The sequence below is a fragment of the Mixophyes fleayi genome, chromosome 2 (assembly GCF_038048845.1).
Source record: "Mixophyes fleayi isolate aMixFle1 chromosome 2, aMixFle1.hap1, whole genome shotgun sequence".
NCBI lineage: Eukaryota > Metazoa > Chordata > Amphibia > Anura > Limnodynastidae > Mixophyes > Mixophyes fleayi.
This window is the reverse complement of record NC_134403.1, coordinates 154,897,063-154,913,854: the sequence shown is the minus strand read 5'-3', so window position 1 is coordinate 154,913,854 and position 16,792 is coordinate 154,897,063. Positions and strand designations below refer to the sequence as shown.

At 37.4% G+C, this 16,792-nt stretch overlaps 1 protein-coding gene across 9 annotated transcripts in view; it reads left to right on the top strand.

The window, feature by feature from the left end:
• Positions 1–16,792, top strand: part of DMD (dystrophin) — a 1,967,742-nt gene that overhangs the window by 1,393,634 nt on the left and 557,316 nt on the right. For all 9 annotated transcript variants that reach the window (XM_075200299.1, XM_075200300.1, XM_075200296.1 and 6 more), the window contains 2 exons: positions 6,874–7,085; positions 13,450–13,604. In XM_075200299.1, coding sequence (XP_075056400.1) covers positions 6,874–7,085; positions 13,450–13,604 — 367 coding nt within the window. The remainder of the gene's footprint in view (positions 1–6,873; positions 7,086–13,449; positions 13,605–16,792) is intronic.

Sequence of the window (16,792 nt, the reverse complement as noted above, 5' to 3'; positions counted from 1 at the left end):
CAGGCACCTATCAAGGAGCTCATCGATCACACAGTCAACTACTTCGCCTCAATTTGACAAGGGCTGAATTGCAGTGCTTCCGAAGTTATAATATAGTCTGTGTTTTGTTTACATTCTGACCATACTCTTTGGAGTTAAATAGCAACAATATGCTGCCTTTTTCCATATGCCTTATAAGGAATGCATAAGTTTATTTGTTTGTTTGTTTTTTCATTCATTTCCAATTTTTCTTATCAAGCACAAATAAGGCATATATTTACCGATCATGCATAGCCATGCAATATCAGACATATTACCATACTAGTCAGCACCAGCCTGTATGCAATGCACCCACTATGAATAAAGTGCAGCTCCTCTGTGCACTAAAGATTGCTGAGAACTATTGAAGCCTGATACATTTTTAATTGTTCCCTGCCAAAAATGTGATCTTGCTGTTTAGCCTGAACACTGACTGGTCAGATCTGTCCAGTTTGACCAAACACATGTATGAGCTTGGCAGCTGTATTGTTACATGGCTACCTTTAAACAAATGTTTAATTGGTTGCATTGGCTTATTGCAAATGTCTAACCCTTGTTATATATTCTCAATGCTGGATGCTTAAATTTGTTTCAAGTGGTTCTCAAACTTGTTTGTCGAAGTAAGTTCAAATGTGCAATTAATTGTAACCAAGTTTGAGCAGTGTGAACAGGTTTATCCATGTTGTTTGAACATGTCTGAGCTGAAATGACTACATTGTATAGTATTTTTAGCTGTTTTCTATGTGAATGTCAAACTCAGTAAGGTTCTCCATTTAAAAAAAACAAACTACAAAATGCAGCCATTGAAACTTGAACAGGCAACAGTTAATAGTTTAACATATATTGTTGTGTCTGTGAAGTGCAAACTTGATCTTCAAATTGTGAATTCGGTCACAACAGTGGAACCCAAATCAAACCAGCCCCCCCCCCCCCAAAAAAAATCACAATTGTACTGCTAACGTGTTTGAGGCCCCAAACTGTCTAAATTCAATCACTTTTTAACCACTTTGAATAATTGGAGTGCATCTAATATATACCAATAATGCTATAGCAACATATTAACTTTCTTCAAATAAGATTGATGAAATAATGTAATTCAATAGATGCATTGAATATGCAGTTTAATATTACTTAGTGAAAAAACATTTGAAACTTTAGCTTTGTCTATATTTTGATTGCATTCAGTTTATCAACTGTAAAATGAATAACCACTGTTATATCTTTTAGCCAAATTAGGAGTACTGTTCAATTGCTCATGTGTATGATAAGTGCTCCGCTATTACATCATCTCCATAATCTTGCATTCCAGTTTAACTAGACAGGTCAATATAGAAATTCAGTAGAGCATGAACCATCCCTGGCTGAATAACATCTTCCAGGAACAGTGGGGAGGCGGGTGGCTTGCTTGATTGTTGTACAAAATACATTCAATTAGAATAATATGCGTCCACATTAACAAAGTAATGTATTTAAAAATTTTCCTTAAGGGCATTACTCATTGCAGAACAACTTGACACCAATTTTCAAAGCAATGTGCTTCCCTTCAGCAGCAGTGAATTTAAAGTAATCACATGAACTATTGTTCACTAAAATACATGGTGTGTTGAGATGTCCCCTTGATGTTTATCGAGATCAACACTGATTCAAATAGGCTTTGCAAAAGCTAGTTAGCAAAATAAATAGCAAACCATATAAAATTGTTATATGCAATGCAGTGTTTAATACATTACATGGAAATGATAATGATTAGCACCAATTTATATCATCCCTATCCCTTGTCTAATAAAAAATGTTAATTATTCAGCTTTAAGCAAGTATTCCCTTTCCCACAAATATTGCACAAAACTCATTTGTGAACATTGTAGAAGGCCTATAGAGCTAACAAAACATTTGTATATTTGTTGATTTCTAAAGAGGCACCCAGCTCAAATCCTTTGTTTTACCAACTGATCATTTCCTGTTTGGTATCCAGTTCCCTTCCACCTCTCAAGGAAACCTTTCCTGAATGAACTACAGTCTGTGTAATAGACTGGGAGGTAAATTCAACCTCACAATGGGCAATGATAGAAAAAAAAAAAATGAAAGCAAAATAAACCAGTACACACACACTTTCTGCCAAGCTTTCACTTTGAGTTAATGTCAACAATGCCTGCAATGTACAGGGCATTCCATAAAATAAAATGGAGTTCTACAGAACACACATTGAGAACATACTAGTCCATGCTGCAGGAACATTTGTAGACACATTAAAGAACACGCTCCTAACACTCTGTCAAAGTCAGAACAGTACAAGGTTCTGCCTATGCTTTTAAAGCAGCAAGTCCACAAAAAAATTAGGTGTTTTTTTTTTTTTTAAATCACTGTGGTGGGGCTATGAGAAGTAAGTTGGTGAATATTAATTATGTGACATAGGTTTATTCTGGTTATTTACAGAACACAGATAACGCATACCTCCCAACTGTCCTGATTTTAGCAGGACAAAGCGATTTGATGGATTTGTCCCACTGTCATGAGAGTAAAAACGTTTGTCCCGAATGCTGGCACTTTTGGGAGGTGCTCACCTGCCGCTTTTGCACGCAGCAATGCAGTGATATTTTTAGGAGATGGGTAGGAGGTTGGTGAGGACCCAGAGCTTCAGAAGCCCTAGGCACTTCCTAGGGGATGTTGTGGAACATTCATTGGGGCATGAGCACACCCCTTTTCATCAGAATACACATACTGTCCTAATTTGCTTAGTTGGGATGTAGGGATAATGCCTATATGCTTAGTCCATGTGTTCACACTGATCTCACCACCATTCCCCAGCTATTAAAGTAGTGTCTGAGGCCCCGGTCATTACAGCAATCTACTTATCAATATTGTGTTCTCCAGTTACAGTGGCTGAATACTTCTCAGAGGAGATGGGTCTGTGTTCTCACAATATTTAGTTGATCTGGTACTGTTGCCATCAAATCTAATATTGGGAGCTTTAAAAATTACAATGTTTGTGAATAACATGTTTGGGCTACTAGATCCTAGTAACTGTGGGGATTCCAAAGGATTGTCTATTGCTGAACTATATAGTCGTCCGCATGTGACATGAAGTACAAGCATATTAATACAATACTATATATATAAATGTCTTATGACCAATGCATAGAGAAATTTTCTTTCTCACACTTGAAGAAAGTACAAGTATGATTGAAGATCTGTGTGAATCAAATGGGTAAAATATGGATTTAATTAGAGTTCCTCTATAATAAATTGAGAAGTAGAAATTAATAAAGAACTTTGGATGGGAAAATGTATGAATAATTCATCTGTAGAATATTTATAGTTTCACAACACTAATTGAAACATTTATTCAGTATGAAAATTTCATTTGAATATAAATAAGATTATGTCCCGTATATCTTTATGTCAAATGGTGTTACCACAAAATCATAAAACTGCGACGTTTAAGCACACAAATTATTGTTCAATCTTTTATTTTCGCAATTAAAATAAAGCTGGAACTTAAAATTCTTTTTTGCACTGTATATTATATTTTTCATCTTCAAATTAGGGTACTTATAAGCAATAAAGATATTCATTACATTTAAAAATATAAATGTTATACATACTCGGTACTTTTAAAAATAGTAATGGTTTAATATAGGTTAACTGGGAGCATCACGTATAAATGCACATTTTAGCAAGTAACTACATGTATTTGTTTTTTAAATATAATTTAAAATAATACATATCACCATACAGTCTGTCACGGGCACTAGGAGTTTTACCCAGAATTCACCAGGTGGAATTTCACTTTACCAGAGGCGCAGAGTCTAACACAGTGGCTGGTCTTCTCCAGGAACTCCCGCGAGGGAGTATGGTTTTAGCGGCTGCCACTGTGCAGGTCGCGGCCCTCTGGGAAGTGTGGTGAATATACGGAACTGTACAACTGAATAGGAAAGGGAATGTCAATGATATAAATGCAGAGTCTCTGAACAATGGAAACAATGGTAACACGGTAGACTGATGAGCAGTAATAAAAGGAGGAGAAAGTTCCAAAGTGCATTAGCACACAGGTAGCATACAGCAGACCAATATATAACAACTGGATAAAGTCTATGGAAGGACCAATCAATAATGCAGCAGGAGAGTCAGAGACTCGTAGCTATACTTCAGAGGCACTATAGGCTTTAGTCCTAATAACAGGTACCATGCAAAATAGTAGGATAAGCTGCTCTTGACATATGTTCCCGCTGGTAAATTTAAAGACTTTTGCAGATGCTGGTATAATACTAGATAGCGTGGAGTGGTCTATGACCGGTATGTCTCACCACTGATGTGGAGAGAAGACTTGTCCAGGTGCAGGTATATTACCAGGTAGCGTAGAGTGGTCTGTGGCTGGCAAGTTGTACCACTGATATGGAGAGAAGACTTGTCCGGGTGCAGGTATGTTACAAGGTAGCATGAAGTGGTCTGCAGCTAGCAAGTTGTACCACTGATATGGAGAGACGACTTGTGCAGGTATGTTACCAGGTAGCGTAGAGTGGTCTGTGACTAGCAAGTTGTACCACTGATATGGAGAGACGACTTGTTCAGGGGCAGGTATGTTACCAGGTAGCGTAGAGTGGTCTGCGACTAGCAAGTTGTACCACTGATATGGAGAGACGACTTGTCCAGGTGCAGGTATGTTACCAGGTAGCGTAGAGTGGTCTGTGACTATTAAGTTGTACCACTGATATGGAGAGGCGACTTGTTCAGGGGCAGGTATGTTACCAGGTAGCGTAGAGTGGTCTGCGACTAGCAAGTTGTACCACTGATATGGAGAGACGACTTGTCCAGGTGCAGGTATGTTACCAGGTAGCGTAGAGTGGTCTGCGACTGGCAAGTTGTACCACGATATGGAGAGAAGGCTTGTCCAGGTGCAGGTATATAACAAGGTAGCGTGGAGTGGTCTGCGGCTGGCAAGTTGTACTACGATATGGAGAGAAGGCTTGTCCAGGTGCAGGTATATAACAAGGTAGCATGGAGTGGTCTGCGGCTGGCAAGTTGTACCACGATATGGAGAGAAGGCTTGTACAGGCGCAGGTATATTCCACAACAAACAGAGAGCACGAGTAGAAACCGGAAACACCTCGGAGTCACAAGGGAATGAGAACCAAGAACAGGCAAGGGTAATAGAGTAACAGGTGCCTTAAGTAGTGAGAGGTGATTGATTGACCAATGAGACTATGAGCAAGATTTAACATTCCGTGGTTTCTGCACATGCGCAATCCTTGGTCAAGATGGCGGACGGCCGCAGCGCAGAACAGGCGCCGGCAAGAGAGAGAGACCCATGTCCCAAACCAGAGGCACTAACTGTCCGGTGAGTGACACAGTCCTGATTTTTGCTGGACACTAACAGTTTTCAGATGTCAAAAGAGGTGTGAACTATGGGAGAGGTGAGTGGCCTAACTGGAAATGGGGGATTGGGTTTGGTCAGACCGGGGTATGAATAGGAAACGTTGTAATTTAAAAAAAATATATAGGTTCTATTGCTCTTTTGCAGTATTTACTGACTTTTCAAGGAAATATATCACTCCTATTTCCTATGCACTAAACATCTGATCACTGTATATAGCGTGCTCGGCTATTACACCCTGCTAATAGGGAAGATGAAGGATGCTCTGGTCTGAGAATGGCCGAGAACATCCAATGATTGGATATGAGATGCTTTCTCTGGTTCCTGTACAATTACATGCTGCTCTCTTTAGCCCAAAACTTTGCACAATTGTCAATCTTTCCAGTGTGTCACAACTGATCAGTTGTTTAGTACAGGTGTTAGTACGACACTTTTAAATAAGTTAAATATAGAACAGTACAATACAACAGTGCACAAAATAGATGATTCTTGTGGATTCCTACCCATGGAAGTGATTAATGGGTTAGAAATACTGCATTACACAAGTGATATAGTCAAAGAATTAGCTGACTAGAGGTTGTCGTGATGGATTTTCTTAATGCAGGATTTAATGTGTTGTGCTGAGTATTCTGGGAGCAAACAAAACTCCATGATAATGGAAATAGCCTGCTGAGTTATTTATTAAAAATAAAAAAAACCTCCTATGTAACTGGGTAAAAGAGATAAGGTAAAATACATTGTAGCACACATTGCCACTAACAAAACAGTTCATTTATTTTCTAAAGACTTGGACAAAGATTGGCAGAAATTTACATTATACATCAAAAAGGACGGAGCAGGTTACACTCAACTACAATGTTTTAACACTCTAGCACTACTTCTTACATAAAAGATCAGTTTTTTTAAGCTCTTTAGGTTGTGGACCTCTTTCCTAAAGCATTTAAATGTAGGTTTACATAAAAGCAATAGTAGAGTGTTTGTATGAGAGATCCACTAAGGTTCGAGAGGTTTGAGATCTTTTCTTCCAAATAGTATATGCAAATGTATACATTCCAAGGAGATGGACAAACATATACCTCTTCTTTTTGCATAGATTTGATTGATAAATCAGTTGTTCTCAATACAGAATGTTAAAACAAGGAAGGTTCTTATTTATACCTATGCTCTCCATGCCCTTATATTTTGTGTGAGAACTGCTGTATTTTTATTTTTTTTACGAAGAAAAGGATCTATTAATTGCCTGTATAGAATAAAATTAAACTGCTCTCTTACTCTCTAGTTTCCTATATTAAACAACTTGATGCATTTTTTTAAATGAGCTCACTTTCCCAGGAACACGGGGGTGCACCAATGTATTGTTTTGCCACTTAGAGGTTTATTGATGACATAAATACTAGAGCAATACTATTTTGGAAATGTCATAGTACTTTGCATATTATTAATGACAGCATTTTAGATATTATCAGTAAATTTCTGTTTTACAGTTGAAAAAATACAAAATCAGTGGGAGGACGTACAATGCCACCTACAGAGCCGGCGACAACAGCTCCAGGAAATGCTGAAAGATTCCACACAGTGGCTAGAGGCTCGTCGTGAGACTGAACAGGTGTTGGAGAAAGCGAAAGGAAGGATTGAATCTTGGCCAGATATATCATATACTGTTGAATCACTGAAGAAGCAAAATACTGATCTCAAGGTCTGTAATCCTTTTTAAACTGCTTACTTTGTACTATTCCCCAGTTTAATTACAGTTGTCAATTTGATAAAATAAAATATGACATTATTTGATTGATCTGTATTTCATCTACTTCTGAATTAAACACAGCACATTTTTATCCTACAGCTATGAGTGCAGCTTTCATATAGGACAAATATAAGGCATTTATAGGGTGTAAGTGAATGTGCATGCATGTTTACCTTGTGCGATTGTGTCCAAGGAAAATTGAGCTTGCTACCTGCATTCTCATATATCTGCATTCTCCTCTGGACACCAGTACAGACCTCAACAGGCAGGAAGATTGCCATTGGAGGGCTTTCCCAAATTATTATGGCAGGACCCGTTGCTCCCCCATAGTATAGTATAATAATTATGTTTCTATAATTTATACTTGCTTAGTAAGCGATATCGGAACAGTCCATGATGGAAGCATAATCTGAAGGAAACTGAGCTACTTATTCCACTAGATATTCCTTTGACAGATTGGTGACCTTTGTATTCATAGGCTTTCCGTGGCTTGCTATGATAGGACATTGTAGGAAAGTCAAGTACTAAAATGTGCAAACATAACACCATTTAATGAAGCAGTGAAGTCTGAGAAGTCAGGAAATGGGTTGTCATCCACTGGCATGATCATCAGTGATAGGTAACATAAACTGTACATTGCAAAATGTATATCAGGAACTACCACACGTTGACACATCAGCTCTTTTTTACCTACTCCTATTAAGATCCTGAGCCAGTGGCAGCTGGACTGGTGATAATTGCGTAACCATAAGATGTATTGCTATAACATTATGGGTACCTGTATTAGGATAGCTTATTAATGCTTGTGCAATTTACTAGTACATAACAGTTGTGCACATGCTGGATGGACCTTGAGTACTTGCTGGAAGGAAACTGCAAAACTACTGTAAATACATGAATAATTTTATTCTTGCTACCATCTCTTTTCATGAACTTCAAAAGGCAATTAATTTGAATGCTTTTGTTTGGGAAATATACTTTTTTTTTTTTTTTTTACTTCAATATTTTTATTGAAACATATCAAATTATGGGTATACAGAAAACAAGATAGGTAATAATGGAGAGACACGTAAAAGGGACAGGAAAGAAACAGTGCAAATTGTGGAAAGAACACAATACTAGAATCACATCAGTCAAAGTCTTTGCCTAAGGAGGAAACACCAGATACCCCCTCCCCCAAAAAAGGTTCATTGATCAATACACTTTTATTTTTAACACCTATTTCTTTGATAGCCTTGCCTCCCAAGCACACATTCATTTTAAATAATAAAAAACATAACTGCATCTCCGGTGGAATATTCTGCTGTGCTTGTTCTTCTGTGTGCATTTTATTCCATTCGGGCAATTTAACGATCATAAGCCCCTGTAGTGCTTACATGGTGTATTTTTTTTAATTATGACCCTAATTACCATAATTTGTCCTCCTTAAACCTGTTACTGCAAATTAATCTTCACAGCAAAAAAGATAGATGTTAGGATAACTATATGTTGATAATGATATAATTTCCCTATTGTCCTGCAAGTAATAAAAGAGAAGAAAACAGAAACCGTATTCTGCAAATGAGGTCAACCTGTGACAGAAGAAACTAACTAAAAGTCAAACTAAAGAATTAAAAGTTGTAGAAGGGGATTATCCACAAAACTTTCTTACTGATTTTGGATCATACCATGACAGTAAAGTGCTCTATGCAGTAATACATCTTACCCAGCTGTCTTAGTTTTCCAATAGCTTACTAAATGGTTTAGCAGTCCCTGTTTCCCTTGGTTGTCAGTGGGAATAGTCCAGTCCCACGTAGATAACTATGGGCTCAGCCCACCACAGTATTCCACCAATAACGCTTTTATTGACAGATTAAGACCTATTCATGTCTTCCTGGGAAGGCTTATCCATAGCTGCCTGGCTGGGGCTGGACTGTTTTACCTGTTAAAAAATAAAAACATTTAGCTGCCACTAGAGTATCCATACTAAATATTTCACATGACCATTGTTTAATGCTTGACATTCCTTACTTAGCGCTATGTAGGATGGGAAATATTTCAGTATGGACAAAGCAATAAAATAAATAACCCACAACTCTTTTTTTTCGTAATTTCTTAGTGGAATACATTACATTTCTTCATCACTACCAAAGAATGTTTTTGCTGCTGTTATTTCAGATGTTCATTTTTAATAGCTAGTTGAAGTTCTGAAAAATATACTTTTGACTGAACTCTGTTCGACCTAAATGATGAAACCGACTTACTATTGTTCTGTAATTGCAGTTTTCCAGTTTAATTGGGCTTGTTAAATTTTATAAGAATCTCAAAATCTTCATAGAAATTTCAACACAATGTACGTAAGCGGAGACACAGCTTTTTTCTTAATGCACGTACATACTGATACATTTTATTAAGGCTTTGTCAGGTTTACAGGAATAGTCATCCTTTTGAAACTTGGGGCAATAAAATACTAGTTATTATATAAGTGGAACGTGTGTAATAGATAGCAAGAATGATCCTAAATCAGGCTACACCTATAAAGTCAAAAGGAAATTTTTAAAGGAAATAGAATGTGTAAGAATAATCGAAAAGGCATGTGCGTAATAAACTACTCCATCGATTTGACTTAATTTTATTTCTAACAGACTTGGCATCTCAACAATGAACCAGTGAGTCTAATGCCATCCAGTCCAACATGACTAGCCTACTGTAGTTCCTGAATTGATCTTCAAATGTGCATTAATAAGGGGTATACTTAGGTAGTTTTAAAAACAGTACTGTAAAATACCCAGGGCTTTACATATATTTTAAAAAAAGCAAGTAAATCCTTGTAACAAAAACAGAATATATTGCATGTAACTAAGTAAAACGTATCAGCTACAGACTTAGCAAGTTTATGAACCCTGCTGTCTGTATAGAAGACCTTATTGTGCCTCATCTTTCCTTGCTTTTCTAACCTGAATTCCTCCCAGTAGCAGTATATAGAGCATTTTAAAGGTTTATGTCTGATATTTTGACCTCTTTTACCTTCTTACTCTTATTTAACTATCACCTTAAATAACAACACAAGACCTGAGTGTGGAAAATTTAAATGATTTATTTAAATATGGTGGTGGAGAATAAAGCAGTCAGTCCGACGTCTGCCAGGCAAAACCCAACTGTCCCAGCATTAACCATTAGGACCTCATTATCTGGGTTTAAGTGGGGGACCAACCAATCACACCCTGGGCACACATATCTACCTTGACGGGACACCGCGTCACGATTTTACAGAACCCGCCCTTCCTCTGGGCTAGACGGAAAGCAACCACAGGGCAACTCACAGGGGCGGTACCGAGACTATAGCCGATTCACTCGAATAGAGGCGGGTTCATCTTGCCCAATACCTTAAATGTGCGCCTAAAACCACTGGCCGTCGACTGCACTGCGTTTTCCAGGCCACTCTCCATCCAGGGACACGAACAGTCATGCCATCCGCCAGTAACTGAGCCCCATCCTGAACAGCATCCAGTCGTTTCCTCATGCTCCCAAGAACCAACAACCAGGGAGGGTGGAAGGGCAACGTCCAGATCTGCAGAGACTGAATAACTGTCCGCCCATTCCACTTATAGCTTCTGTCCCCCTCCCTTATGACACCATATGGGTGGACTCCCAATAGTTAACTATTAAACTCAAGAGAATAATTCCAGTTAAAGCTACAGCAAAGCTTTTAATTCCCTTCAGTCTTATCCAGCCCTCAGTTCTTATTCTGTGGAGTTTCCCAGTTGAACTCTCCAGCATTGGGAATTTTTACAGAAGTAACACAAATCTCTGTTAGGAGATAAGAGAAAGAAAACTGTAACTGTCTTATACACAAGAAAAGGGTCTATGACCTATTGTAAATGTGATCTTTCATTTATGTCTATATTATTATTTTATTTCCTTTAAGCAAATCTGGCTAGCCAAACTATAAATTGGATTTTCTTACACAATGCATAGAGAATGGAATGGAATGAAATGTGCCCAAACTGCAGCCAACGTTTATAAATTTCTACATTGATAAAATGGCTGGTTGCCATGGGTGATCTTTTGATTGACATCAACTACCAGATGTCTGTTAAGGGCAGAGTAGCATGAGATCCTCAACTGCTAGAACCGCTTTGCGGGATGTTCACCTTCATCATCCCCCTTTCCGAGGATCTAGTTACATTTCACAGTCAAGGTTTATAAAGGCAGCAGCACCAATCAGAACTGCACGAGTGTGGTAGATGATTGGACACCTGAGGTTGCCAGACAGAGAACTGAATGAAGCTTGTAACTATTTGCTTAGAAACCAGCTGAATCAGTGAACTGCAGGGGGTAAATGTATCAAGCTAAGAGTTTGCCAGCAGGTTTGAAAAGTGGAGATGTTGCCTATAGCAACCAATGAGATTCTAGCTGTCATTTTGTAGAATGTACTAAATAACTGATAGCTAGAATCTGATTGGTTTTTCAAACCCGCCTGAAAAATCTCAGCTTGATACATTTACCCCCAGGAATGATCCTACACATAGTAGTAGAAGTAATTTCACAGATCAAACAAACAGGAGAGCTCCTGTTTTTTAACAATCCCACAGGTTTGGTTTTCAAGGAAGTTTTTATTTATTATTGTTTATTTATATAGTGCCACCCTATTACGCAGCGCAAAGAATACTTAATAATTGGCACGTACAGTCTATAACAGTATAGGTTACTAGGATGGGAGTTAGTTTATATGATGTTCATAACCATTGGCTGCTATTTTCAAAGAATTCCTAAAGCAGTGGTTCCCAAACTGTGTGCCGTGGCTCCCTGGGGTACTGCAGCGATCTCACAGGGGTACCGCGGCCAGGGCTGGTGGTATGGAAGGTGGTGGACTACTTGGTAATTATTTTGACTAAGGGGTGCCTTGATAAAATTATGGAGACGCTCAGGGTGCCTCGAACTGAAAAAGTTTGGGATCCACTGGCCTAAATGGATAAAAAGGATCCAAAAAAAGTATAAAAATACAGACTTGCCAGGTCATATTGGGTAGTATCAAGTTGTGAGACATATTACAATATATTTTCTGGACATGATCTACCAGTGATAACATAAAAATTCTCTCTGAAACTAGTGAGAAGCAGTGTTAAAATATACAAAGGCATGACCTCTGTTTTATCATTCTTAATCTTGAAAGCCAGTCAATGCTCCATAAGACCTAAGTGGTGAGTGCAGATAAGGAAAAAAGTTTGGTCAAAGTGAAAAGAATGTAATTAGCAAGGATTGAATTCCTAATGTTGAAATGCATTATCTTTAGTATTTGATGTATTTTAAAAGCCAGGGGCTCAGTGGAGAGTTCAAAAGGTATAGGAATAAGACTCAGTAGAGAGTACAACAATGCATAGGAATAAGGTGCTTCCCCGTGCACTGCAGCTTAATACAAGCCAAATACAGATCATTTGTTAGAACTTGACTGAGGTGTTTTGAGCTTTAATAGAAAGGACCACTAAACTCATTGTTTTATAGCTTAAACTACATCTCAGTACTGATACATTTTAGTAACGGCAAAGCAACTGTTTTTAAACTTTTCCTTTAAGTAAAAATATATCATATCTGGTCCTTCATAAAATCTAAAAGATAGAAATGCAAACTATGTCATTCAGATTCAAAAGAAGACGTAGCCATGAACTCCTTTCATATACTGTAATGGTGCACATTAACGAGCAGTGCATAAATGAGAGGTTATCTGAAGAGTTGTGCTGCAAAAAAGAAGGAACTTCCCCTTACTTTTAGTGTTGTATAATCTGGATGTAAACTATTAAATAATTTGGATGGTGTGATTATAAGACTCAAGACATTCTAATATATGAGATTGAGCTCAAGTCTAAAAATGTGTTTATTGTATGCAATGTAAACATTTAAGCAACATTTCAAGCAGAAAAGCATAGGTTGTATTACCTATGTAATTATATTGCTTTCCAGCAGGTGGCAGTAAATACATAACACATTTGATACAAGCTATAGCAGGCATACACTGATTGTGCTAGTACATATGGCTATCATGCATGTCAACAGTAGCTACAATCAATATATACATTTCTAAATAACATACTAAATAAGCAAGCTTTCTTTTTTTTATTATAAGTGGCCTTATTTTTATAAATAGCTATTTTAAATAATTTCCATGATCTCTTTACAGGCTTTTGTAGCCTGCATGATAATATAGACTTGAAATATTTTTTAGAGTCTTATCGATGTTGGAGTTTTAAAAGCCTATTGGACAAAAAAAATGCAGTCCTCTGTTTTCATATTCTTGATCCTATCCAGTAAATGAACAACAATTCCTTTTCTCCCACAGCAATTTTCCAAGGAACTTCGTCAGTGGCAGATAAATGTTGATGTGGCAAATGATTTGGCCTTGAAGCTTCTACGTGACTATTCTACTGATGACACCAGAAAAGTGGAGCTGATGAGAGACAACATTAATATGATGTGGACAAAAATTAATAAAAGGTATGATCTGTTTTCTGAGAGATTAATCATTTTTATTAATCAATTATAATTGCTGTGATGATACAGTGGGAAAGCTGGAGAAGTAACTAGATTATAAAATCTTCTTGAATAAAAATTATTTATGGGAAAAAAAGGTTGTAAGATATTACAAAAATAAAATATAAATATACTATTATTGTCAGAAGTGACAACATATGGTAGAGGTCATATAAGTGCCCTTAAAATTTGTTATATATTCATATTTCACTAGTTATTAAAAAAAATATTTATATCACTTTCTGGTAAATTTTCAATGAAACCCGTTTGATCTTCTGATAGAAAAAGGGAAGTCAAGGATTTATTCCAAGAGATTACTTTATTTAACATTTAGTGTGGGATCCAATAGAGATACAATTCTGTATTGTTTGTGTGATTTCCAGCTCAATTCCTTATTCACCAAATCCATTAAAAGGAAACTGATCTATAAAGCACCAATTTTCTAAATCTCTGAAATAAAAATTCAGAAAGCGCATAAAAATCACAGATTTGTCAATCTTAAGTGTAGAATCATTGAATCTTTGAAAGATCAATTTACTAAATTGATATTGGAAATAAGCAAAATTAAACTCATTGTTTTTAAACACTCAAAATTAGTTAAAACTAGTGAGATGTAAAATAAAGTATGCATTTTCAAGCATTGAAATGAATGGCCCATTTATTTCAATTTTGTTTACAAAGGTGCGCTTATAACTGCATCAAATTAAATGGGTGCTTTGAAATTAATGGGATAAGCTCTACTGGTGGAGATTTATATTACTAGTCAAATTGGCAATTTATGGAATAATCTGATATTTTGAAATCTTTCTGGGATTGTTTCCAAATGTGTTTTTTTTTTCTATGTCCTCAGCAAGACCTCGCAGAATTGATTTTACTGACATTAATAAAGATTTGGAAGTTCTTAAATAAGTGATTAATTACTTTAACATATTGATTTTGACCAATATTGAAAAGTTACTACTTTATCATTAATATAATTGTGGTGGAAGCTTCCATTATTCAGCATAAGTGGTAACAAATGAATTAATTATGCAATTAAAGACTCTCAGTTAATGTGTTAATAAGCTGATCAATGCTGCTGGAGTGCTCTAGGTGAATTGACAAAAAAGATAATTTGCAGTTCACCATACTCAAGCTGTGTTTCCAAGTCAAGACTAGTAACGTCCTCTTTATGCTAATAATGGAAAGCGCCATAGACAGAGCTTTTTCCATTTACTTCACTGTGAACACTGAAATAAATGGGAAAAGCTCTGAGATTTTTAAAATTTGCTGGTGAATTAACATTGTGTAAATTACTGGAAATTGCAAACAAATCATCAGTTCATAGCTTAGAGAGTTGGGACAAACAATTGCTGTTTCCTTCTCAAAATTCATAGCATTTTTGATTGATTTAGAAAAAGGATGTAAAACAATGGGAACAGATCTACATCACCTCTCATCAAATGTCTAAATGTCTTTACATTTGTCTTAACATTAACTATTCGGAGATGCAAATGAAACTTTTGAGTAGACTTTATCTTACTCCATTGTTTGGAGTTGCCCATTGAACTGTTCTTGCAATTGTATATCCCCCCCCCCCCCACACACACACACACACATTTTCTTTTCTATATCCCTCAAATTCTTGAATAATAATTATTGATGGGAAAAGGAAAGGTTGTAAAATAATCTTTTAGTAGATCTCTCTTAGGCTCTGGGATTCAAATAGACTATGTAGTTCTCATGGATCAAAATCTATGAAATGTTACGTATGCAATGGTATGACATACTTAGACTTTAACTTATCTCAAAAACATCATTTTAAAACACCATGTAAAATACTTATTTTCTTATATGTGAATATAATACATAGGTATTTTATAGAGAGTTACATTCCTTGTACATTTGTTAGACATATGCTTGTATGCAGGCTGTACCCGACTGTTTTTAACACAAGTGGAGAGCATGCAACCACATGGGAAAATGAAACCCATTCTATCCTATGTGTCTATACACTTTTCCATTCACATCTGTACAATGTACGTTTAAAACATAGTTGCCTGCTCTCCCGGGAGACTCCGGGAGACTCCAGAATCTCTGGAAGTTCTTGCGGACTCCCGGTTCCTGAAGACTGAAGTAGTAAAGTGGCGGGGGTGGGGGGCTTGTGACGCGATATGCGTGTCATTGTGGCCCCGCCCCCTGCTGCAATTGGTCAGAAAAGGTGATTGCCATTTAGGGGGCAGGGCCAAATGACGCGATCCGCAGGACCCCAACCCTAACACGCCCACCACCCCCTCTATCTCCCAGAGCAGACCTTGCCAAAGTTGGCAAGTATGGTTTAAAATGCCTGCTGATATGTTATTACAGATAGGTGTTTTTCTTTGATTAAATGTTTTGCTCTAAATTACTCCTGAGATTACAGGCAATGTTCGTCCCCTTTGGTTAGAGAGCCTCACCATGCGTCCCCTAGAAACGTATCAGGTTGCCTATAACTGGATTGTAGGGTATATCATTTATAATTACTTGGAGATCTCGGCATTTAGTGAAGTTGCCATCAGTCTCCATACACTCACACATAGAGAAGGGGAATGGGGGAGGGATGGGGGTGGTCAAGCATAGGGCAAGTAAAGTATGTGCATGTTAACATAAGGGGAAGCAGCCGAAGATATCAGTCAGGATGTCAGGAGATGTATCTATTGTAGTTGCCTGAACCCTGCTACCAGATACGTTATAATAATGGTGATCATCAACATGGACCTTGCCAGTGTTTAAAAAAAGTAATGCATTAATATATATATTTTAAATTACATTCCCCCTCCCCTAAAGTGACACCATCACCAGCAGTCATATTCTGGGACGGTTACAACAATTACAGGGTAACACGCAGTGTGAGGTCCCCCTGCAAGGCTATAACAGGGTCTGGGTGGGATCCCCGTGTCATAATGCCACACAGCCCCAGCCTGCTGAACACACTAGGGTTCCTCCCAACATCTGTGCACCGTGGCATAATAGTTGAAAGATAATTTATTTCTGTGGCACTACTGGTAGCAGCAAGCTTTGGCAGCCATAAACTGCTTGGATATTGTGGAGCTCATAGAACTACAAGTGCCAGCGAACCCATGTCTGCCAGAGCCTGCTGTTGCTTGTAGGACAGTGGGACCTGTAGTGCCCAA